Source organism: Tiliqua scincoides, chromosome 5, assembly GCF_035046505.1.
Source record: "Tiliqua scincoides isolate rTilSci1 chromosome 5, rTilSci1.hap2, whole genome shotgun sequence".
Taxonomy (NCBI): Eukaryota; Metazoa; Chordata; class Lepidosauria; order Squamata; family Scincidae; genus Tiliqua; species Tiliqua scincoides.
This window is the reverse complement of record NC_089825.1, coordinates 135098219-135123918: the sequence shown is the minus strand read 5'-3', so window position 1 is coordinate 135123918 and position 25700 is coordinate 135098219. Positions and strand designations below refer to the sequence as shown.

General features: G+C 43.6%; 1 protein-coding gene across 1 annotated transcript; it reads left to right on the top strand.

Moving 5' to 3' along the window:
• The first annotated feature begins 2804 nt into the window (after nucleotides 1-2804).
• LOC136654402 (vomeronasal type-2 receptor 26-like) lies at nucleotides 2805-7603 on the top strand. Its single transcript, XM_066631414.1, has 4 exons — nucleotides 2805-3617; nucleotides 3945-4172; nucleotides 4487-4613; nucleotides 6702-7603. Exons 1-4 carry the CDS (start codon nucleotides 2805-2807, stop codon nucleotides 7601-7603), a joined length of 2070 nt encoding a protein of 689 aa, XP_066487511.1.
• The last annotated feature ends 18097 nt before the right edge of the window (nucleotides 7604-25700 follow it).

Sequence of the window (25700 nt, the reverse complement as noted above, 5' to 3'; positions counted from 1 at the left end):
GATAGCCAAAGAACCCCAATGCTCGCAAGCATATTACAGTTCCAATCCTATACACACTCTCCTGGGAGTAATCCCAATTGAATTCAATGGGACTGACTTCTGTGTAGACTTGCATAGGATTGTACTGCACAATTTGCATAGTGTTCCCTCCAAGGCAACAGACTCTATTAAGCCATTTCTGCCCAATGTTGCATTTACACAACAGGGATCAAATGTGTACACCTGTGGGCTGTGCAGAAATGTGCTAACATTCTTTTAGCTGATAATCTTCTGTGCAGAATTTGGGAACAACATGCTGGCAGTAGACTTGTATTTGAAAATGGAAGGTGGGACAGAACTTAAGCAGTACGCTTAATCTAATCATATCCAGTATCATATTCTGTTCTGTTCATCTAGAGATATATGTCAGTTTCTTTCATTTTAGAGAATGATATATATCAGTTTCTTTCATCTAGCAGGAAGGGTTGACTTGCAAATTGAATTTCTAACCATTAACCCCCTTTGTTACATCTCGTTAGGCCTTGAAATTCGAAAATCTTTTATCCCAATCATTCCCAAACATTTTAGCACCAGGACCCACTTTTTAAAACAACACTCTATCAGAATTCACCTCAATTTACCAGACTTTAAAAAAGGAGATCTAGAAATATCTATCTATCTCTCTATCTCTCTATCTCTCTATCTATCTATCTATCAGTAATAATAACCAGAAAGACCCACATTTATCTCCCTATATTTACACCAGATTGCAAACTGCAGGAGTTCAGATCCTTGCAGGGCAATTAGCAGCTACAGTATCTGATTTTTGAATAGCTTCAGGGATGGAAGCAATTAGTTATCTGATCTCTCCATCATCCTTTGACTACCCACCAAAAATCAGGTTGCAACCTACCCGTGGGTCCCGACCCACAGTTTGAGAACCACTGTTTTATCCCATTTTGTGTGGATGGCACCACAATTCATGAGTGCTCTGACAGACGTTAAATATCGTTTGAAATGAAACCTGATACCTCTTCCTCGCTTCAGAAACAGACTTAATGTCTACAAATCTATAAGTGAATTATCAGGAAAAGATCAGCCCTGGCAAATTTCTCTTGTTTCCCATGGAACTTGGTCATGACTCACTTTGCTGGCTTGTCCCATTGACTCACAGCAAGGCAGCTAAGTGCCCAGTCCTATTCAACTTTTCAGTGCCAATGCACCCTCAATGCTGCTCTGAGGTAAGGGAAGGAACATTCCCTTACCTTGAGGAGGCATCTATGACTGCCTCCCTCCCCCTGAAGGATGCAACACGTGCCCTGTTGGCACTGCTGCATCAGTACTGGAAGGCTGGATAGGATTGTTCCGTGATGAGCAGGAGTGGACCAATGATGCAATTTCGGACATTATAGAATTCTTCCTTGCAGCTACAGCCAGTTCCTTTTGTTTGCAGTGTGTTGACAAAGTTCTACCAGAATGTCCTGGCCTTGGCGTTTGCAGCAGATGAAGTGAATGAGAACCCCAAGATCCTGCCCAATCTCACTCTTGGATTCCACATTTATGACAGCTATTCTGATGCAAGGATGATCTACCAAGCCACTCTGGACCTTCTCTTCAAATCACACAGATTAATCTCCAACTACAGGTGTGGCATCCAAAACAATGTGATGGGAATCATTGGGGGACTTGATTCTGATATCTCCTTATATATAGCAGACATCGTAGGTCTTTACAAAATTCCACAGGTGAGATCTATTGGGTGGGTGGGTGGGGCATGGGGAGTTTGCCTAAGTCTGCAAGTGTTCTTCCAGTCTCTCAAAATTAGGTGGTTCAGAGTGAGAGGTAGAACTGAATGAAGTAAAAGAAAATGAAATTGTTGAATTGGCACAGTGCTTGAGATTGTCTCCTTGTGAGGGAGAGAGCACACTGGTGAATGAAATGTGATGATGGACTAATCTCATAGGCCATGTCTTGGGGTGAATGGAAACTTATCCATCCAGGAATGCAAAGAGTAACCATTTCTGCCATAATATATTCATGCAGCATAATCTCTGTTGCCCATGACAGGAGTTCATGTAGGCAGACTACAATCCATGATGCTTTTCTTGTCTGAAATTCTGGGCTCAGAAAAATATAATCAGTGATTTGAGATCCAAGCAAGTGGTTCACTCTTTCTTCTTAGTAAACTGCTTGGTATTCAACAGATGAAGTGCTGTCTGAGTTGCTCCTTCATACTTGGAAAGGCTTCTACCTAATGCTGTAGCTAGAGGGGGTGCAAAGCACTAGGTTTTGCAAGGAGTCGCATCCTGGCTTGCAAGTGGCCCCTCCCCCTCTCCTTCAGAGCCATTCCAGGTGGTGGGGGCAAAAAGGAGGTGTACACTGAGGGCCAGAATGACTTCGACGGGGAGGGGGGGACCACTTGCCTGCTACTGTGAGGCTCCCTGCAAAACTTAGTTTTATCGCACCCCCCCTCTAGCTATGCCATTACTTCTGCCAATTAAATTTGTGTATGCAGTCCTTAATTGCTAATCTTGTGACTTTGAGAAAAAACTTTTGCTGCAAAGCAGATCACAAAGGTTTCCCCTTATTTCAAATTATAAAAAAGAGATTCGTTCTTATAAATTTCTTTAAAAAATTATTAGTAGTGAAGAAGAAATTAAGTTAACAGAAAAGTAAATACATATTACTAAGGATCTAAAAGAGACAAGATGACTTCCTATAATTCTATTCCCTGCCTAATATGAGACCCTTGTTTTTCAAAGTTTTCATATGGCTCCTTTGAACCAGTAAAAAATGAAAAGACCCATCTTGATTCCTTTTATCGCATGGTCCCCAATGAAGCTCTTCAGTACCAAGGAATTGTCCAATTGCTTCTGCATTTTGGATGGAAATGGGTCGGCCTCATCACGATGGATAATGATGCCGGGGACCATTTCTTGCAAGTCATGGAACCAATGCTTTCTCAGAAAGGAATCTGTACAGCCTTCACTAAAAGAGCTGTGCATAAAATGCTCTCTGTGTCTGTTACTGAACTGATCGACAGGGTCCTGAATAACATTCCATTTTTCATGGAAAGCAAAGCCAATGCTATTGTTATATATGGGGAAACAAGATCCATTATATGGTTAGTAAATGCTATATGGGGAAGCACAGCTTTGCTGCTTTCTGGATCTGAAATCCCTGTTGGGAAAGTCTGGATTACTACAGCTCAAATTGATTTCACAAGCAATATCTATTACGACATGTTGCATATAAAACCGTTCCGTGATGGTCTGTTCCATGGTGCTCTTTCCTTCACAATTCACTCAAGTGAACATTTGGGATTCACAGAGTTTCTTCGGAATCTAGACCCTTGGGAGGCAAAAAGGGATGGTTTTATCAAGAATTTCTGGGAGCAAGCTTTCAGCTGCTCGTTCCCAAAACTCGGTGTGCCACCCAAGAGTACAGAACCCTGTACTGGGGAGGAACAACTGGAGACCCTGCCAGCACCTGTTTTTGAAATGAGCATGACCGGCCACAGCTACAGTATATACAATGCCATCCATGCTGTGGCACATGCTTTGCGCTTTGTGTATACGTCTAGACCCAAGCACAGAGCAGGAGAAGATGGAGGCAAACTGAACTTGGAACCATGGCGGGTAATATATATATATATTTTTTAACTGACATCACTATATCTCCATAACCTTAGTGCCAAATCACAGTGTGAAATGAAAACATCAATATGCAATTGTCCATGGACTCCATATAAAGAGAGGAGCAGCATAATGATCAATTGATAAAGTTACAATGTGTTATGATTTGCCACCTATATAGAATCTAAAGCAGGTATGGTCCTTCATCAACTGTGTTTCTAATCCTGTCCTAGTAGAAAACCAGCTAAACATGGCTAAAACATTTGTTTTAAAAGACCTTGGCAGGAATATTATCCACTTAACAGTCTCATTGACTCTCTTTCCACCTAGCTTCACTCATTTCTTCTGAGAATCCCATTCAACAACACTTGTGGAGATGAAGTGAAGTTTAATGAACATGGAGAATTAGCAGGCGGATTTGATATTACAAACTTGGTCACTTTTGAAAATGACTCCTATGCCCGAGTAAAAGTGGGGCGGCTGGATCCTCAGGCTTCTCCAGGCAAAGAGTTCACCATTAATGAGGACAGCATTGAGTGGCATGAAGATTTGACTGAGGCAAGACTGTAATGGTACTATCTGTAAAGGCAAAATTCATGGTCAGCAAAGAAAGTGGGAGGGCACGTCATTTACGGGGCCATCGCCAAACAAGTTCCTGAGACATCTCAGGCCCCTGGAAGCATGGTTGATGAGGTGGCAGCTCTTGTTGCCAAAGTCACCACGCTATCGTATTTGGGGCAACTGTTACTCAATGATGTTAATAACCACTGTCATCACCCCTCTTCTTAACCAGAAGATCATTTACACAGCAATATTCCCATTATAAAAAAACACTCAGTGTTATTTTTCCTTTTTTTTTTTTTTAAGGATAGGTGCCCCCCTTATCAGTCTGTAATGACAACTGCCACCCTGGATCCAGCAGAAAAAGGAGGGAGGGTGAAAAATTTTGTTGCTATGACTGTGTTCCCTGTTCAGAAGGGCTGATCTCAGATCAAAAAGGTAAGAAAAGCCCTATTCAGAAATAAAACTGTATTAGAAGGACCAGTGAACTTGCACTGATTTTGAATCTTAGCAATAAGAAGTTCCCCAGCCCAGACCATCTCCTAGGAGAATGGTCCTTTTCTTTTGACCTCTTTGGCAATAATGAAAAAGTATTTAAAGACTGTGTTCATTGTTGGAAGAGGGACAGAATGTGTGGTAAATCTGGACAGAAGTAGAGGAGTGAGGATATGTATGTGTCCATCCCCACCAGGTGGAGGAGCAGTTACCTATTCAGTTCCTAGTTCAGACATTTGTGGGGTGCCTCTCCTACTTTGATTAGGCTTCTCATTAGCTTATTTTCCTCTCTCTCTCTCTCTCTCTCTGCCCAAATAGCCACAAACACTTACTTGTTTTATTTTATTTAGCAGAATACTCTTTTTGTAACTCAACTGTGCAGTGAATGTATTTGTTGTTGTTGTTGTTTTCTACAGTGCTAAAATTTATAATGAATTTTTCAATTATTTTGAGTGTAAGAGAGAATATTTGAAGTTTCTGGAAGCAGGTTATAGAAGAGTAGGACATGTGCATAAAAAGGAGTGAAAATTGGAGACTCTGAGCATCAGCTGAATGATTCTGGCAATATTGTTGGCAAGATAAGACTGCTTCATTATTATTATTAACAGTATTTATATACTGCTTTTCAACTAAAAGTTCACAAAGCGGTTTACAGAGAAAAATCAAATAACTAAATGGCTCCCTGTCCCAAAAGGGCTCACAATCTAAAAAGATGCAAATGAATACCAGCAGGCAGCCACTAGAACAGACACTGCTGGGGTGAGGTGGGCCAGTTACTCTCCCCCTGCTAAAAAAAGGAGCACCCACTTGAAAAAGTGCCTCTTCTGAGTGCCTACATACAATGGAATGCCTTGGAATCCAGAGACTGTGACTGACCCTGCTCTCATGGTCTTTTCCCAAGGGGACAAGTCTGCATCGCAAGGATTGGGGTGTGACATCACCAGTACCCAGAAGTGGCCCAGCCCCAATAAACAGAACTGTAGATGTTCACACCTGAGTTCCTTGAACTTGTTTGTCAGAACTCAGTCCCTTAATATTCAGCCTTTGCCATCTGAAGTTACTAAGCGCCTTCCCCCTTTACATTTATTTCCACCAGGCCCTGAGGGCTAATTCTTTCCCTTCTTCCCCTTCTGATCTCCCCCTTGCTTTTGTCAGATGGCTTAGACTTCCCATCACCAGCTCTCCTCCTGTGCTCATTTCTGACTCTCATGATCAATACAATCCAGCTCCTCTTCAGCTTCTCTCCTGTCTAACACCATCGTTTGTCCTGTCTCCCTTCTACTACTTGCCCTGCTTTTGCTGAGCCTCATTCCCTTGTTGTTGTTGGTCCATGGTCCCTTCTCCTCTCCACCGCTGATTCCTTGACCTTAATCTCCATCTGTTGCTGCTTGTTATCCTGTCTCTGCTCCAATGCTCAGGCAACTCTCCCTCCACCTCATGCTCTAGCTCTCCCTTGTCTCTGCTGGCATGCTTTCTCTCCTGCTCCTTCCATCTCAGTCCCTTCCCCTACTCTTGCCCAGCTCTCCTGTCTTTTCTAATGCACATACCGTCATAGTGTGAATTAAATTAAGAAAATAAAATTGGGGGGGGGGAGAGATGAAAGGACCACTCGCAAATCACTGATTCAGAGGCCATTCCAAATCTGATCCTCTGCTGCTCCTTCTCAGTTTCCACAAAGTCAGGAGATCTGATCACAAATCTTAGACATAATGTGCAATTTAGTCCTCAGCTTCAGACACTGGCGTAGCTAGAGGGTAGGTGGTGCACTAAGTTTTGCAGGAAGCCTCCCTGTGGAGGCGGGGGAACTGAGGTGAATGGTTCCCAAGGGGGGGAGGAGCCACTTGCACGCTGCAGGGAGGCTCCCTGCAAAACTTAGTGTGCTGCCCTCCCTCTAGCTACACCAGTGGCTTCAGATAGCTCTGCAAAACTGCAGTAGTCAGACCTGCAGGTTGAGTCAGGTTCTTAGAAAGCAGTTCATTCTTTTGAGTCTCATTGTTGTCCATTTCAAGTAGCAGTGTGTTCCTCTTTCAGACATGGATTACTGTATCTGCTGCCCAGAAGATCAACACCCGAACAAGGACAGAGATCAGTGCCTTCCCAAGACACCCAGCTTCCTGTCTTTCAAAGAGTCTTTGGGCATTAGTTTCACTTTCTTGGCTCTTTTCTTTTTTCTGATCACAGCAGTGGTGCTTGGGATCTTCATCAAGCAAAGGGACACTCCCATTGTCAAAGCCAACAACCGCAGCCTCACCTACCTTCTCCTCGTCTCTCTCCTTCTTTGCTTCCTCTGCTCTTTGCTCTTCATTGGAGAGCCTAACAAGGTGACCTGCCTCCTTCGCCAAACAGCTTTTGGCCTCGTCTTTTCCATTGCTGTTTCTTCTGTTTTGGCCAAGACTATCACTGTGGTTGTGATTTTCATGGCCACCAAGCCAGGGAACATTTTTCGGAAACTAGTGGGAATGAGACTAGCATATTTGATTGTCTTCTCCTGCTCCTTTGTTCAAGTAGGCATTTGTGCTGTATGGCTGGCCACTTCTCCTCCATTCCTAGATTGGGATATGCACTCAGTTGCTGGAAAAATCATTGTGAAATGTAATGAAGGATCAATCACCATGTTTTACTGTGTTCTGGGGTACATGGGCCTTTTGGCCACAGTCAGCTTCACTGTGGCTTTTCTAGCCAAAAAACTGCCAGACAGTTTCAATGAAGCCAAGTTCATCACCTTCAGCATGCTGGTCTTTTGCAGTGTGTGGCTGTCCTTTGTGCCAACCTACCTCAGCTCGAGAGGAAAAGCCATGGTGGCTGTGGAGATCTTCTCCATCTTGGCCTCCAGTGCTGGGCTTCTGGGCTCCATCTTTTCTCCCAAATGTTATGTCATTATACTGAAGCCTCATCTGAACAAACGGGAACAGTTAATAAGGAGAAAAAGATGAGATATAATAATTAGTCTTTCATTGGCTTTTGGACTTCATCTTAAGAGTCTATCAAATGAGGTTTTGGGTCTGTCTGATGCTTTAACTTGAATTGTCTATACTTGTGGTGGTTTGGGAGTTGGAATCAGATCTGGCAGATCCAGGTTCAAATCCCTGGTCAGCCATGAAACTTCCTGTGTGACCTTAAGTCAATCACCATCTCTCAGTTTTTACTACCTCACAGGGTTGTCGTGAGGACAAAAGGGAGGAACTGTCTACACCACACTGAGCTCCTTGGGGGAAAGGTGGTACAAAAATGTGGGGAATAAAATAAATAAACAAATAAATTTCTTCTCATAACTCTGTTAAATGACCTAATCTTAAAGGGCATTTTTGGCAGAGTAATCTCACAATCCGCAATGGGATGTGCCACTGTGGCATCACAAAAGCTATGGTGCTGTCATGTGTATAACTGGCCCACCTCACCCCAGCACTGTCTGCTGGTATTCCTTTGTATCTTTTTAGATTGTGAGCCTTTTTGGGACAGGGAGCCATTTAGTTATTTGATTTTTCTCTGTAAACCGCTTTGTGAACTTTTAGTTGAAAAGCTGTATATAAATACTGTTAATTAATTAATAATAATTATGGAGCCACCAGCACAAATGTACAGAGGCTCTGAGTGCACACTAGCAGTTCCTAGGTGCTTCACCAGAGCAGATAAGGGGATGGAGGGTATGACTCTTGGGGGACAGCTTGGGGGACAATTGGGAAGGGAGCTAGGCTGCACTGGAAGAAATTCTGGGAGGATGGGGCTGTGGTCTCACATTCCAGAATCTATTCCTATAACCCCACCCCAGAACATCCCCTGAGCTGACATAAGTTTGAGAAGAGGTCGAGAGCATTCTGGAGCAGGGTTGTGGGTATAAGATCTGTCAAGCTGGACTGTTGCTGGATTTCACTGCTCCCTCCCTGACACCCCTCAGTTCCTACCACAAAACTCCCTAATCCCCCCTTCCCATCCACAGCCCCCTGCCACTAACTTACTGGCACCGGTGATGGCAGAATGTTCCAGTAGTGCAGAATTGAGGCTGGAGGGGTGTTTCAGGGCAGGGGAGGGTGGGGAGGGGGGCAGTTAAGGCTCAGGTGGGGGGAGGGGATGGTGGAGACCCCTGGCCTGCCCAATTTCAGCACTAGATATGATGTGGGTCATGTGGCTGTGCTGCGCCAGGGCTGAATAGAATTGGGCTGCTTATGATCCTAGGAGACCTCAGTGTATAAGCTAAGAGGAAACAGGAGAAGCTAAGAGGATTCTGGCCCTGCCTCGCACTCCTCACCTGCCCACCCTTGGGCCCACCCACTGCCTGCCCTCCCCCTCGCCAAACCGACTTCTCTCAGCCCTCTGCCTGCCCCTCCCCAGTCCCACACACCAGCCAAACTTGGCCAGCACAAACTTACTTTCTCCTGCCACCACAGAGGCTGGATTTGGCCTCCACTGGCCAGCACACCTCTGTGCTCTGGTGTGGTTTACTTCCACAGAGGCGTAAACGTGCTTTATGGCATGTTTGTGACTCTCCTGGGCCGGTGCAAGAGACTTGTGCCTGCCCAGGATGCAGTCAGAATTGCGCCCTAAGAAAAAGGTCATAGCATCCATGCACAGGTCTTGCCTGTGGAATAATTGAAGGACCTAAGATGTCTGCTGTGGGCACGGAGGTGACAGAGTCAACTCCACCAATGACTTCAGTGAATTTGTCCTTAAAGTCACAGCTGTAGTTAGAGCAAACTAATATGACCAAAGAGCAAATCCAGAGCATTACAGTAGGTCATCTTGGAATCAGAGTAGCTGTCATAGATGTGGAACTCCAGAGCAACATTCAGCAATTTTGGGATTTCCATTGCTCTCCATTGCCAAGGCCAAGATGTGCTGGTAGAACTTTGTCACCACTCTGTAAATGGCATTTGGCTGTCTCAACTCAGACTCCAATAATGTCTGAAATCATTTAAACATCTAATTGGTTCACCCAGGCGATAGGATTGCAGAGACATCTAGTTGGAATGGATGACATGTTGCTGTATTTCTGGGCCCGAATAGGCATGACACACAACATGTGAAATTTGAATCTCTCACATGCAAGATTACGCATATTTCATAGAGTTAGCAGAAAAGAAGCCATATTTTAAGGATTGACCAGTAGATGTAGTGGCCTTCGACGATTGCAAATTAGTTGTGAACTTGACTGGTGAAAAGCTCTGATGTTTGAAAGTATAGGAAGGCTCATAAATGATTCCCTTGGGTTTTATAAAAATAATTTAGATTCCAGAGGGGAAGGGTTGTTGGGGGGGGCATGCCACCCCCAAGAATTTATTAGCATTCACTGTAATTCTCCTTGGAGGGAATGAGGTCAACGATGGTGTTTTCTTCCTGATGCCACCCCGATGGTGGGGCAATGGGAGTCATTCTGTACTCAGTCCCCGATTCGTGCTCTACTGTGAGATCTGACAAACGTGTTTGCTTCCCCTGCTGTTCTGCTGTTGATGTCACATGACACAGATGATGTCACAGAAAAAAAAAGTGTAACAAAATGGGTTCTCTGCCCTGTCATTATGATAATCACTATTATTAATTTAAACGGCCAAAACTTACATGTTTTTCAAGGTAGCAATAGAAAAACATCCATGGACCAGCCTGGAAGTGGATATAAAAAGTGCATCGTAGAATTCCCAGCTCAGGTTAGGGAATACAGGGAGGCAGGGCTCTGTCCTTTTGAATCATTCCCCCCGCCCTTTCCTTAGCTAACTGTGGTTTCAGAGTATAATCAAGGATTGCTTTTCCAACACTGTTCAGATTTACAATAAGGTGGATACTTGTCCTTCTAAGGGCTGCCTTGGCAGAGTCATTTGCCACCCAAGCCAGCTTGTTTGAATAGGCTGAGAGTAGAGATGATTCTGTAGAGAAAAACCAAGAGTGTCCCTGTCTATGCAGGATCTTCTGTACCAGCATGTTGGAGTCTGTGCTGTTCCTGCTGATTCTGCAGCTTCCTCATATGGTGTGCAAAACCCGATGCCTTGGAAATATTCCCCTTCATATTCCCCATGAGTGGTACCAGCCAGGTGAATTTGCCATTGGTGGGATTGGAACTCATATCCATTACTTCTCCCCTAAATATTCCTTCACGAAACACCCTTCTCAGGAACGACTTAAAAATCTTATACTGTAAGGAGTTATTCCCCACACTCACTCACCCAGATTACATGGTACAGGCTTTAATTTACTGAATCTCTATGTTGGTATGGACCTTTTGCTACCTGCAAGTGTCTAATCATCTTCCAGGAAAGACATTCTGGGTCATTCCATTTTTAATTGGAAGGATGGATGCAGTAGGCTTTGGTAAAACACATAGCATAATTCTCTGTGAGTAGGTGGTTCTGCAAGTAGGTCTGTGTAAACTGAAACAAATTAAATAGAATTTGGATTGGGGCCCTGCAGCAGGCAACAGCTGCAAGCTTTTGCACCACCAAGACTTATAGTAAGAGATCAGGAGATCCACCACTATAAACTCTGGATTGGGGCATTTGTGATGTAGGGTTTAACGTATACATTGGTATCGTCATTTTAAGTTGCTCTTCTTTTGCTAGCTGATGGACATCTACCCATATCCCAAAAAAGACATTCTGAGTCATTCCATTTTAGAATGGGAAGAATGGATGTAGTAGGGTTTGGTAAAAAAAAAAAAGAAGAGCACATAGCACATAATTTGCACATAGACAAATGCTGTCCCTTCTGCATAGTGCATATGGGTGCTCATATACTTTTTGACATGGGGAAAGTAACATTACGAAGGTGGAGAGTAAATAGATGACAGCCTTTCCCCATTTTGTTCAGTGTCTGTTATCATGTTTTAAAAGGAACATGAATATCCCAAATCACAGTTGTCCACTGACACATTTAGCTTGACCCTGAAATACATAAATATGTATGTCATCCTTTGAATCAATGGTTCTACAGTGTATGCCTTTGCAAATGGAAACATTTTAAATAGAATTTGGGATGGAGTCTGGGCTGTGCGTTACAGGTACACACAGTTTCAGAACATCAGAGGAGATCCATAACAGATTCTGCATGAGTCCAGTGGCTCTCAATCATAACTATGTTGAATTTTGCCCTCAAACCAGGCAGCCGCATCTCTTAGAGCCAGAGTGCACCACTTAGGTGATAAGATGATGTCAGGAATTGTTGGAGTCTCTTAAAACTGTCGCTTTATTTGCAGGGTAGTGACCAGGTTCTACCAGCATATCCTGGCGTTGGCATTTGCCATCGAGGAGATCAATGAAAATCCTGAAATCTTGCCCAATGTCACGCTGGGATTCCACATCTATGACAGCTACTTTGATGCAAGGATGACCTACCGTAACACTCTGGACCTGCTCTTTCAATCACGTAGGTTTATCCCCAATTATAAGTGCGGCACCCAGGACAATCTCATTGGAGTTATTGGGGGACTTGACCCGGATACCTCCTCACATATGGCAAGCATCTTAGGCCTTTACAAGATTCCACAGGTAAGATTGAAAGACATAAAGTTATTGGAACACAGTTCTCTTCTGAGAAAATATATTTAAGGTCAAACAACTCCAGCAAAGTACTAGGATTTTCCTATTTAAATTCAAATTGTGCAGTTTTTCTCATTTCTGCCTTCTCAAATATTTTTATTTCTCATTTCATGACAATGGAGAGAAGTTGTCTTTTACAGAATGGGAATAAAAATTCACAGATTTTATTTACATGCTTTGAAAGACTTGGAATATATATCAATATTTTATGATTCCATTAAGCAGACATGAAGATTCTTCTCTGAAAAAGTAGGAAGTAAGCTCCTAAATTCACAAGTAACTTGAATAACAATATTGTGAGTGAAGACAACCTCAGATAAGACAATGTCCTGTCTAATGTAATTGAATTCCTTTTTAAGTTTTCGTATGGCTCGTTTGAACCAGCAAAGAATGATAAATCAGATGTTCCTTCCTTTTATCGCATGGTCCCCAATGAAGTCCTTCAGTACCGGGGAATTGTCCAGTTATTTCTGCATTTCGGCTGGAAATGGGTTGGGCTCATTTCCATGGATAGCGACGGAGGAGATCATTTCTTACAGGTCTTGGAGCCAATGCTTTCTCAAAATGGAATCTGTTCAGCCTTCACTGAGAGATCCAAAAACAAAGTCCGTTTCACAAACATACCTGACCTTATGCAAGAAGTCCTGCAAAATCTTCCAGGTTATCTGGAGAGCAGAGCCAATGCAATTGTCCTCTATGGGGAAACAACATCCATTATATTGTTGGAAACTGTTCTATGGATCTCAAGAACTATGATTCCTCTGGTACATCCAGGCTACAAGGTTCCTACTGGGAAAGTGTGGATTACGACAGCCCAAATTGATTTTACAAGCAACATCTATTACAAGATGTTGCGTATAAAAAATTTCCGTGATGCTACTTTCCACGGCGCTCTGTCCTTCACGATTCACTCAAACAAGCAACCAGGTTTCCAAAACTTTCTTCAGGCTTTAGATCCCTGGGAGTCAGAAGGAGATGGCTTTGTGAAGAATTTCTGGGAACAAGCATTCAACTGTTTCTTCCCCAAAGGAAGCATGACACCAACCAATACAGATACCTGTACTGGGGAAGAGATGCTGGAGAGTCTACCTGCACCGTTCTTCGAAATGGGCATGACCGGACACAGCTACAGTATCTATAATGCTGTCCATGCTGTAGCACATGCCTTGCATCACAGCCATTCATCTAGACCCAGACACAGAGAAATTGTCGACAGAAGCAGACTGAACATAAACCCCTGGCAGGTAATTGTTTCTCACTTAAGCACCATATCATATGATACGGATTGCTGTGGGCCATATGTCACTGACTACCAAACCTATACAGATGATGGGCAGTCATGTCTTCTTTAGACAGGCATGCGGTGCTTAACAACCTTCCGCTTAATGACGGACCGCATATACGATAGTGGTCAATGCATGACAAAGAGGCTCTAAATGAGGCAGTCAGGTCTCCCATGGCCTAAAGCAGAGTGTCAGTTTATACAACCAAGAGGCTCTTAATGCAAAGAAGAGGCAGTCTTCCTCCAGAAGCCTGTGCAGCCAGCTAGTGCCTGGCAGGGAGTGTCTGCTTACACAACAAAGGCACTAGATTGGGCTGAATGTTTGCTTAACAACCTAATCACATAACAACGGGCATCAGAGAACGTACCCCTGTTGTTAAGTGGCACACGCCTCCAGTCCCTAACTCCTTTGCTTTCTAGTCTGAGAATGTATTGGCAACCTTCAGTCTCGAAAGACTATGGTATCGCGTTCTGAAAGGTGGTTCTGGCACAGCGTCTAGTGTGGCTGAAAAGGCCAATCCAGGAGTGACAATCCCTTCCACATCGGGAGCAAGCGCAGTCTGTCCCTGGTCTGTCTCCCTAGCTATGGGCCTTCCTTCTTTGCCTCTTTGGCAGAGTGGGTAGTGACAGCTGCATCGTCGGCAAAGAGGAAGTCACGCAGACATTTCAGCTGAACTTTGGACTTTGCTCTCAGTCTGGAGAGGTTGAAGAGCTTTCCGTCTGATCTGGTCCAGAGATAGATGCCTTCTGTTGCAGTTCCAAAGGCCTGCTTCAGCAGGATAGTGAAGAAAATCCCAAACAAGGTTGGCGCAAGAACACAGCCCTGCTTCACTCCACTTCGGATGTCAAAAGGGTCTGATGTGGAGCCATCGAATACAACAGTGCCCTCCATGTCCTTGTGGAAAGATCTGATGATGCTGAGGAGCCTGGGTGGACATCCAATCTTGGGGAGAATCTTGAAGAGGCTGTCTCTGCTGACCAGGTCAAAAGCCTTCGTGAGATCTATGAAGGCTATAAAGAGTGGCTATGATACAGCAAAGAAAACCCAAAAAACAAACTCCCCATACAAACCTTCAGTATTATTAATAATTTAAATACCCTGCTTGCTCCTCCACTGTTCTTTATGGAAGTCAACCTGAGCATAATAATCAATTGATACTGATACTGAGAGGTGATCTGCCAACTCTTTCCATATATGGCACCTGAAGTAGGTATAGTCCATTAACATATACAAAATAATTATATCCTTTGCTGGCTCATTTGAAGAGTAAAACAATTTACATTCAGCTAAGAAACGTATTTAAGACCAATCGTAATTGAGAATATTACACCGTAACGTCCCACTGACTCTCTTTCCACCTAGCTTCACTCATTCCTTCTGAGGAACTCATTCAACAACAGTTGCGGAGATGAAATTAAGTTTAATGAACATGGAGAATTAGCGGGTGGATTTGATATCACGAACCTGGTCACTTTCAAAAATGACTCCTATGCCAGGGTCAAAGTGGGGAGGCTGGATCCTGAGGCTGCTTCAGGGGTAAAGTTCTCTGTTAACGAGGACAGAATTGAGTGGCATGAAGACTTGAGTCAGGTAGGAATAGAAAGGCACAACCTATGACAAGATGAATCCATGAGAATTAAATGATAACACTTTACGTACACAGCCTCAATCTCTCAAATGTTTATGCTGAGAAACAGGCTTTGATAGTGAGCTTCAGAGTGAACATCGCCAACTTTCAAGAGCTAGTACTTAAGACAGTGATTTTCAACCTTTTACATCTCGTGGCACACTGGCAAGGCACTCAGATGGTCAAGGCACACCACCAGTTTTTTGAGAATTGACAAGGCACACTGTGCTGCCAATGGGGGGGGGGGCTCACATCCCGAATGACCCTACTAATAAATGACCCTCTACCAAATTCCCGTGGCACACCTGGGGACCATTCATGACACACCAATGTGCCACGGTTGAAAATGGCGGGCTTAAGAGATAACAGATGCTCTTGAACATTATGTCTTGCTTGTGAAAGTCAGGCATTTCTCTACCGCTGCTTTAATGGAGAACATTTGTCTGCCTAAATATGGAAATTAGTACACTCCTTCCTTTGTATTTATGCAGATGGCAGTATGTATTTTCTCACTGAATATGCTGTGTGTGAGCTCATAAATGTGATCACCATTATCATCACCCCAGTGGCATAGCTAGTGGGGGTGCAAAGCACTAAGTTTTTCAGGGAGCTTCACCACAGTGTGCAAGCGACCCCACCCCTTCAGAGCTATTGCAAGCAGGGGGAGCAAAACAAAGGCATTCAACCTACATTTTGCTCTCCCTGCCCAGAATGGCTCTGAAGAGGAAGGGGGAGCTACTTGCATACTGCAGTGAGGCTCCCTGCCAAACTTAGTGCTTTGCATCCCTCCAGCTGTACCACTTCATCACCCCTTATCCAGCATTAGGTCCTTTCTGCCTTCCCTTACCCTACCTTCCGCCATCCAAATCACAAGTTTTTACATCTGGTATCATCTCCCTTCTTGATGACCTTCAGATCATTTGTATCGATATCCATACAAAATAATCTCAATGTTACATATTCCTTTCTTTTAAGGACAGGTGCCACCCTTATCTGTCTGTAATGACAACTGCCACCCAGGTTCCAGCAGGAAATTGAAGGAGGGGGAAAAATTTTGCTGCTATGATTGTGCTCCGTGTGCAGAAGGGATGATCTCAGACCAAGATGGTAAGTGTTGTACTACTCTGAAATATGAATCTCAATTAGAAACACAAATAACAATTCTGAACTTTAACAATGACCAGTTCCTGGCCCCACACCAACTCCCAGCAGGATTTTAGAAAACAAACAAACAAACAAACAAACAAACAAACAAACAAACAAGCTTCGTGACAGAGATCTCTTCATCTGATCTTCATGCTAAAGCATGTGACAGACTTGAAACTTCTCTAAATTCTTGTGGAATCAGGATGCCATAACTAAAAGTAGTAGACATGGGAAATAACTTTTCCATGCATCATTACAGATCAACAAATTGCGTTATTTCAGGGTGTAAGTCCTCATTCAATATCTATTTTTAGAAAGGCTTAGATTTCTCTTACAAATGAGAATTATTTATTTCCTGAATTTAAACCGCACCTTTCTCCAAGTAAAGGCACCAAAGGCCCTTCATGGTAGCTTGAAGGTGATATGTTCTCCTTTTTTCAGACATGGATTTCTGTTCTCCTTGCATGGAAGATCACTATCCAAACAAGCACCAAGATGGATGCATTCCCAAGACAACAAGCTTTTTGTCTTATGCAGAACCTTTGGGTATGAGCTTAGCTGCCTTGGCTCTTTTCCTTGCTGCCATCACAGCTCTGGTGTTGGGAATCTTCATTAAACAAAGGGACACTCCCATCGTCAAGGCCAACAACCGCAGTCTCACCTACGTTCTCCTCATCTCCCTCCTTCTTTGCTTGCTCTGCTCTTTGCTTTTCATTGGAAAACCCAATAAGTTGACCTGCCTCCTCCGACAAACAGCTTTTGGCAACATCTTCTCCATTGCTATTTCTTCCGTTTTGGCAAAGACCATCATGGTGGTTGTGGTTTTCATGGCAACCAAACCAGGAAACACCTTCCGGAAATTGGTGGGAACGAAACTGGCACATCTTATTGTCTTCTCCTGCTCCTTTGTTCAAGTAGGCATTTGTGCTGTTTGGTTGGGCACTGCCCTCCTTTCCCATATTTGGACATGCACTCGTTGTCTGGAGAAATAATATTGGTCTTTCTTCCTCCAAGGAGCCTATGAAATGAATGGAGCCTGTGGGAACTTGGGATATTCTGTTCAGCATACCCCAACATATTGCCATTGTTATAGTGTGTTTGTAGAATAAAACTTCAGATTGGATGATGGATTGGATTAAGATTCTTCTGTAGTAGACTGGATCTACTGTAGTCTATTCAATGACCTACTTTCAGAGTATTCTCACTTTTTCTTTAAGTTTATTATTGTAATAAAGGCATCATTTGAACCTCTTGAATCCTTCTTTTTCTCAAAGTCAGAAGGACAAAATCTATGACTATAATAAAAAGAATGCAAGTATGTCCCCTTGCAACTGTCTACCACATAAAATGGCAGCAGAATACAAGGGGTTCATGACCATAGAGGAGCATTCTGCCCCACACAACTAGTTGCAGACCAGCATCTACAAAACCAGCAATTGCAGAAACTATAAAAAGTAAGCAAACTACCTTATCCTATTCACTGCCACATTTTAGCAATGGAGGGTGTGCTGCATGCTATGGTGAGGGGGGTGTTTGAACAGCCTGCAGGAGGTTCTTTATTAATAGCTCCATAGGTAGACTATCTGATCACCCATGGATGTCCTCAGACATACGCTAGTCATTTTGGTGGTATGTGTCCAACGAAAGAAAAGAGGAGAGGCGGTTTTAAAAAAGGAGGCAACATCCAATGTGCACAAGTCCTGCAGGATCCTCCCCCTTCCCATCCCAGTCCCTCCCCAACATGCCCATTACTTCCCCTGACCACCCATGGCCCACCCCTGGTGCTGACTGAATGGCACCTGTGGAGCTTCCCGGGACCACTACAGTGTGCACTATGTATCTTGCTGTACGCAAGGGCAGCCTGGCAGTGCACAACAGTTGCCCAGTTTTCATACTTCCGTAAAGAACCGTGGCCTCATTGGGGCCTAAAAGATATGCAGTTTCTTAGAAGGAATGTTAACAGAGCTCACGGTTAGTAACCTCAGTTCTGCCAAAATAAAAGATACACCAAACACTGAATGCAGAAGACCTGCCCTTTTGCTAAATGGAGAAGGAAGGGAGACGGTTTTAAGATGGAATGAAACAGAGAAAGTTTTAAAAGTGCAATATGGGGGGCTCTTCATCACCCGTGGATTTGACTCAGTGCGGGTGCCAGTCCCAGACTGGAGGGTCTCACTTGACCTCCTGGACACAGCCAGAAGTGCCTTCCTGTCGCATCCAGGAGACTTTCTGAGGCCCAGAGAGACCACACATGGCCTCTACGGGCCTTAGAAAGCCCCCCAGAGGTGCTGAAAAGGCACTTCCAATTTTTGTGAAATTGGGGAGAGGGAGAGGAGTGGGGGTACTTCCTCTAGTCGTTTCCTGACTCAGGAAGCCTGGAGCACGTTCGTACTCACAGCAAACTAGGAATTACCATCGCATGGTGTAATGACATTGTGTGGCAACATGACATCGTGACGTGCCTGCCCCCCACTGCCCGGGCCCCTGGCTATGCCGCTGGCTCTAGCCATGTAGCAGCAGGAAGTAGATGTCAGACCTGGAAAACATGTTTGCTTTGAACATGCGTGATGATGCAAATAAGAGAAACATGTAACAGAAATGACGAATGTCCCTGTAATTATGGCAATCACAGTCATTAACTATCAAGAGCAAAGCTTCCAAACAGGCAGAAGGAAAACACAATGAGCCAGTCCAAGAGTGGTTATAAAAACTGCCCTGCACAATTCCCAGCTGAAATCAGGGACTAGATGCAGGCAGGGCTCTGTCCTTCCGATCCTTTCCAGCCTTTTCTTGTCTAAGTCAAATCCCAAGTTCCAAGAATGGGTGTTCAAGTCTGGCTTTTCAGTTGAGATGCAGGATCAGGAGCAAGGGAAGCTTCTCCATCATCATGGTGGAGTCTCTGTTGTCGCTTCTGATACTGGTGCTCCCTCACACACTGTGCAAAGCGCATGCTGAAAAGTGCACGGGGAATGTCCCCGTACGAATTCCACATGAATGGCACCAGCCAGGTGAAATTCTGATTGGTGGGATTGCCACTCATATGTATTACCTTTCACCCAGATTTTCGTTTAAGCAACATCCTTCTCAAGAAGAGATTCAGAAGCTTCCACTGTAAGGAATAATCTACCTCCTGCATATGGTGATATTCAAATATATTTTAGAGATTCTGCATATTTGAATGACTGCAGCTGATCTCAGTGCTGGGGGTGGTGGTGGAAGAGCAGTGACTTTTTTGTCCTCTTTTACTAGGATGGATACCAAACATTAATAATAAGAAATGGGGGATGCTTAAAAGTCATAAAAGCAAACACATATGCTATGCTCACAGTAGAAAAAGGACTTTTGTGATTGTGGTTAAGTAGATATCAACTTACATGCATTTGGGGCATAAAATCTTTTTTATTACCTGTAGCTTTTTGGTCTCTTCCCTGCTTGTACTCTAGACATCTTTGCTTTCAACTAAAGATTCTAGTTTACTGTTAGAGAAATGAGGTTAAATTGATGTCATCTTTTCCAAAAACACAGAAACCAGGCAAGTTGCTGTGGTCAAGTTTCTTGACCTTTCTCTTCCTGAAGGATACTGACTGAGCCATGTGGCTCAGGGGGGAATTTCAGGGGGAAAAATCTATTTTTTAAAATTTCCAGAGAGAAAGTTGAGAAGCTTCCAGATTTCTGGGCCCCAAAGAGGGGCTACAACAGAGACTCAGCAGGTTTCACGTTTGTGATTTTCTCTAAGAATGTAGTAAAATATCCAAGTTTCATTGCAACAGGTCAAACCTCAAATACAAAAATAGAACTAATAATAATAATAATAATAATAATAATAATAATAATAATAATAATAATAATAATAGAACTTAGTAGAGAAGCTTGGTGTTACTGAGATAAATGGGGTCAATTTCTTAAGATTGTTATGGCAGGAAGTAAATATTATTTAGATTGCAAATGGGGGCTGTGTTTCACTTCAAAAATATATTAGATTCCTATAAGTACATGCTCTTGTCATCAAAGAATAACTGTGACAGATTCCTCATATTTTCAGTTGTGACTTTTTTTTTTCAATTATGCCCTCATGTTATTTCCCAGCAGCTGAGTCTCTTAGAGCCAGTGTGAAGCAGTTAGGTTAAAATGTTAAGTTAAAAATGATTTCAGGCTCTGTTCCGGCTCTACCTTTATTTGCAGAATGGTGACAAAGTTCTATCAGCATATCCTGGCTTTGGCATTTGCCATTGAGGAGATCAATGAAAATCCTGAAATCTTGCCCAATGTCACGCTGGGATTCCACATCTATGACAGCTACAGTGATGCAAGGATGACCTACCGCAACACTCTTGGTCTGCTCTTTCAATCGCATGGCTTTGTCCCCAACTACAACTGTGGTTTCAAGAACAATTTACTCGGAGTCATTGGTGGATTTGACTCTGATATTTCCTCATACATGGCAGATATCTTAGGTCTTTACAAGCTTCCACAGGTGAGAACTATGAATGGAGACCATGAATACTTTTCCTAATTTCACATGTAATTCACTCTTTCCTTGTTTCAGGATTAGAGGTCACACCAGGCACTCAGGACAGATAGTCTCCTGGTGCCCTTTCCTTTGCCCTTTTCTAGCTCCCCTTCTTTTTCCTCTTCTCCATGACCCTTCCCCGTGATCATAATAAATTGCTGTTCAGAACCTGCTGAGTTGCCCTTCTAAGCATGTTCCCTGCAGACAGGACATAAGGACATAAAAAGAGCCTTACTGCACCAGGCCAAGGACCCATTCAGTCCACCTTTTGTAGCTTATTGTGGCCCACCGGCTGCCTCGGGCAACACTGAAGACAACGAGATACCTTTATCTGTCTTCACTCCATTGCAACCAGCTTTCAGACATATGCTACCTCTAAAAACCTGACATTGTATATAGTAACTCGTAATGGATTTTTATTCCATAAATCTGTCCAGTTCCCTTTTAAACTAGACCACCCTGTGGCAGAAATCTGTGGCAGAATAGAAAATATTCTATTAGGTTGGCTGCTGGTTAGAGCTCAGGCCTCTAATCAAACCAATAAGTGCATATATTATTGAATATTCCTTTCTCTTCTGTAAAAATATATATAAGACTAAACAGCAGTAAAATCTAAGGATTTTTCTATATAGGATAGGAACCATTTTTCTCACATCTGCCTTGCTAAAAATATGTATTTGGGGGTGTGTTTGTGTTCTCAAAACATTGGAATGGAAAACATCTTTTCTACAAAATGGAAAAATAAAGAGGTGATCTTAAAATTGTTTCAAAGATTGTCAAGTGCTTTTCTCTTTTATGCATTCGATATGATAAACATCCAATATGATATCGCTTTGCAAAAAGAGGAGGCAGAAATTAATTTCATAAATAAATACATAGCTTGAATAACTATCTGAATGAAGAAAAATATTATTATTATTATTATTATTATTATTATTATTATTATTATTATTAAGTTTTCCTATGGCTCATTTGAACCAGCAAAGAACAACAAGTCAAAATTCTCTTCCTTTTATCGCATGGTCCCCAATGAAGCCCTTCAGTACTGGGGAATTGTCCAATTATGCCTGCATTTTGGATGGAAATGGGTCGGCCTCCTTGCTATGGATAACGATGCCGGAGAACATTTCTCCAAAGCCTTGGAACCCCTGCTGTCCCAACACGGAATTTGTTCAGCCTTCACTGAAAGACATAAAGGCAAAGTCTACTTCACAACCATAACTGAACTGATTGATGAACTCCTGAAAAAGACACCCGTTTTCCTGGTGAGCACAGCCAATGCAATTGTTTTCTATGGGGGGATATCAGACATTATAGCAATGACGGCCACTATATGGATAACTAGAATGATGATTCCTCTAGTTAATCCTGGATATAAAGTCCCTGCTGGGAAGGTGTGGGTTATGACAGCCCAGACTGACTTTATAAGCAACACCTACTACAAGATTTTTCATATGCAGCCGTTCCGTGATGGTCTGTTCCACGGTGCTCTTTCCTTCTCAATTCACTCAAATGAACCTCTCGGATTCACTGAATTTCTTCAGAATAGACATCCTTTGGAAGAGAAAAACAATGACTTTGTGAAGATGTTCTGGGAGCATGCATTCAGCTGCTCATTTCCAAAACTCGGTGTGCCTCTAAGGACTAGAGGAGCATGTACCGGAGAGGAGGACCTGGAAAATCTTCCTGCGCATGTTTTTGAAATGAGCATGACAGGTCACAGCTACAGTATCTATAATGCTGTCTATGCTGTGGCACATGCCTTGCATATCATGTCTTCCTCTAGAGCATGGCATGAAGAAATAGAAGATGGAAACAGACTGAGCGTGAAACCCTGGCAGGTGATACTTCTTTGCTAACACAATATTACCGTCAAATACCATACCATAGTGTGATATGAATTGGCAACCAAAGTGGTGATCTGCCATTGGCTACCCAAGTGGTTCAGAACATGGGCATCCCTTTCCTGCCTAACTACCCAATGCTTCTGGCCCACTGCATGTGTGTTCTAGTGGCGCAGTGTGCTTTACTATGGTCGCAAAGCATGATCCAGCATTCTGTGCAGCAGGGCTGCCACTGCATACAGCCTCCAAAGAAGCCCCAGTTTCAGTGAGTGAATGGTAGGGGTGTGAGAAATGGGGATGGGGAGGAACAAGGCAGAGACCAGGGCAGAGAGAGGATGATTAGCAGCAGCAGTGGCTCTGTCAATATCTCATCCCCCTTTCCCGGCCTCAACCCAAATATCTGGATCCACTTGGACTTGTGCCAACAAAGTAGCTGGCGCAGATCCAAGTTGATGCATCAGAGAAGAGAAGGCCTGCCAACTCCCTTACCTTAAAAAGGCTTCAAAGACCCCAAATAACCCACCAGGATGCCTCGTTGGTATGGCTATATCAGCAGGAGGAGACTTAAGTTGGATCGGGTTGCCCAAACTCCTTGGATCGATGCATCAACAGACTTGCAGTAATAGCACTGAAAGCGCTCTTCCAACATCAGAAGTTCTTCTAGAGCCCAACCCTATGCACTTCTACTCAGAAGTAAGTCCCATTATAGTTAATGGGGCTTACTGCCAGGGAAATGTGGCTAGGATTGAGGCGCTAATCCGTATCATAATTCATTTATACAATTAGTGATCAGGATTTTCCTGTGCTCTTCCTGCATAATGTTATGTAAACAAGTGTTGGGAAAGTTAGGAGAGACAAAAGAAAATATTTATTTACTCAGCGTGTAACTAGTCTGTGGAACTCCTTGCCACAGGATGTGGTGATGGCATCTGGCCTAGATGCCTTTAAAAGGGGATTGGACAAATTTCTGGAGGAAAAATTCATCATGGGTTACAAGCCGTGATGTGTATGTGCAAGTTCCTGATTTTAGAAATGGGCTATGTCAGAATGCCAGAAGCAAGGGAGGGCACCAGGATGCAGGTCTCTTGTTGTCTGGTGTGCTCTCTGGGGCATTTGGTAGGCCACTGTGAGACACAGGAAGCTGGACTAGATGGGCCTGTGGCCTGATCCAGCTGCTCTTCTTATGTTCTTAACAAGACATGGTCCAAAATAACTTGTCAAATAATCATACAGGATAACAGTATAACAAGCTGGAGTTTTGTTCCAGATTCCCTCCCCCCCCCCCCCACCATGGATAACTGAAACTGTGGATAACCTGGGATGCCTTTTAAAAAGATAGTGGAATGTTTAAAAAATCTTCCTGGTTGCTCTGAGGCTTCTCTGATCCTCCAATGCATAGCAACCAGGAAGAGAATGCATTGTGATGCATCCTGGGGTAACATTGGAGGAATGGAGGAGCCTTGGAGCAACCAGGAAGAGACAGCAAGTAGTTCGGAAGGTTGCCTGATAGTGCCATAGCTAGAGGGGGTGCAAAGCACTAAGTTTTGCAAGGAGTCCAGGAAATACAGTTATGAAATTAGTGGGAACATCACTGCAGTTTATAGTTGATTCATTTTATGACCCTTCCCACCAGCTCCACTCACTTCTTCGGAGGCTCGCATTCAACAACAGCTGTGGGAATGAAGTGAAGTTTAATGAACAGGGAGAATTAGAAGCTGGATTTGACATGACAAACTTGGTCACTTTCTGGAATGACTCGTATATCAGAGTCAAAGTGGGGAGTCTGGATCTTCAGGCTGTGTCAGGCATAACATTCACCATTAACACGGGTGAAATTGAATGGCATGAAGATTTGACTTTGGTAAGTGGATCTTGATTATTGCAAGATAAATACTGCCTGACAATGTTTTTATTTATTTTGTTTTAATATGGGCATAGTTACACAGATACATGGCAATAGGTGCCTTCCAAGAGAGCTCAAGAATCATGGTGATGACGCAATTTTTGTTAGTAATATCATCACTCCTCTCCACTCTGTTATATTAGCTTGGAAGGAGCCTTGCCTGATCCTTGGAAATTCCATTAGCAAACAGATCTTGACCCTCCTGTCAAAGCCAAACTCCTAGGAGCTCCCTGACTTAGAGCAAACTTACTATTGACACTAACAAAGGGTCTCCAACCCTAACTGTACTTACCAACTTCATGACCAGATTTACAGCCCAAACCTATTCAACTGCTACCATGACAAAATGGAAGCACCCTATGGGGTTTGTTGAAATGCTGGTGGGCCCCTTGAAATAAGGGAACGTCCGTCCAGTGGCATAGCTAGAGGGGGTGCAAAGCGGTACGTTTTGCAGGGTGCCTCACTGCAGAATGCAAGGGGCCCTCCCCTCCCAAAACACCTCTGTTTTGCTTCTACTGCCTGAAATGGCTCCAAAGGTGAGGGGCCCCTTGCACACTGTGGTGAGGCTCCCAGCAAAACGTAGTACTTTGCACTCCCTCTAGTGACTCCACTGCAAATGCTGCATCCAGTGGTGGAGAGGTTTGTCCTCTTGAGGAAAAGAGACTGAGTGCAGGGCTGCCCTGCCTGGGCTGGAGGAGGAACCAAGTATCTAACCAACTCCCTTCCCACCAAAAGCAATGAAGTTCTGCAAAATCAGTGATCCTCAAATGGTGGGTCACGACCCACTAGCCCGTTTAACACTGCCCCTTTCCCTTTAAGAGGCGTGGGCAAGGTGAAAGCACCTTCACCTCCCTCTTTCGTTTATGCCAATCCATTGAATTTTGCCATTGGCTACTGCGCATGCAACTGATCAAAGTTTGTTCTAAAATGCACAACGGCTAACAACCGCGGATATCTAGATTCATCATGGGTCTGTCCAAGCATGGAAACTATAATCATCTTCCATTTGTATTTTGTATTGGCAACCTTCAGTCTCGAAAGACTATGGTATCGCGCTCTGAAAGGTGGTTCTGGCACAGCGTCTAGTGTGGCTGAAAAGGCCAATCCGGGAGTGACAATCCCTTCCACACCGGGAGCAAGTGCAGTCTGTCCCTGGTCTGTCTCCCTGGCTATGGGCCTTCCTTCTTTGCCTCTTAG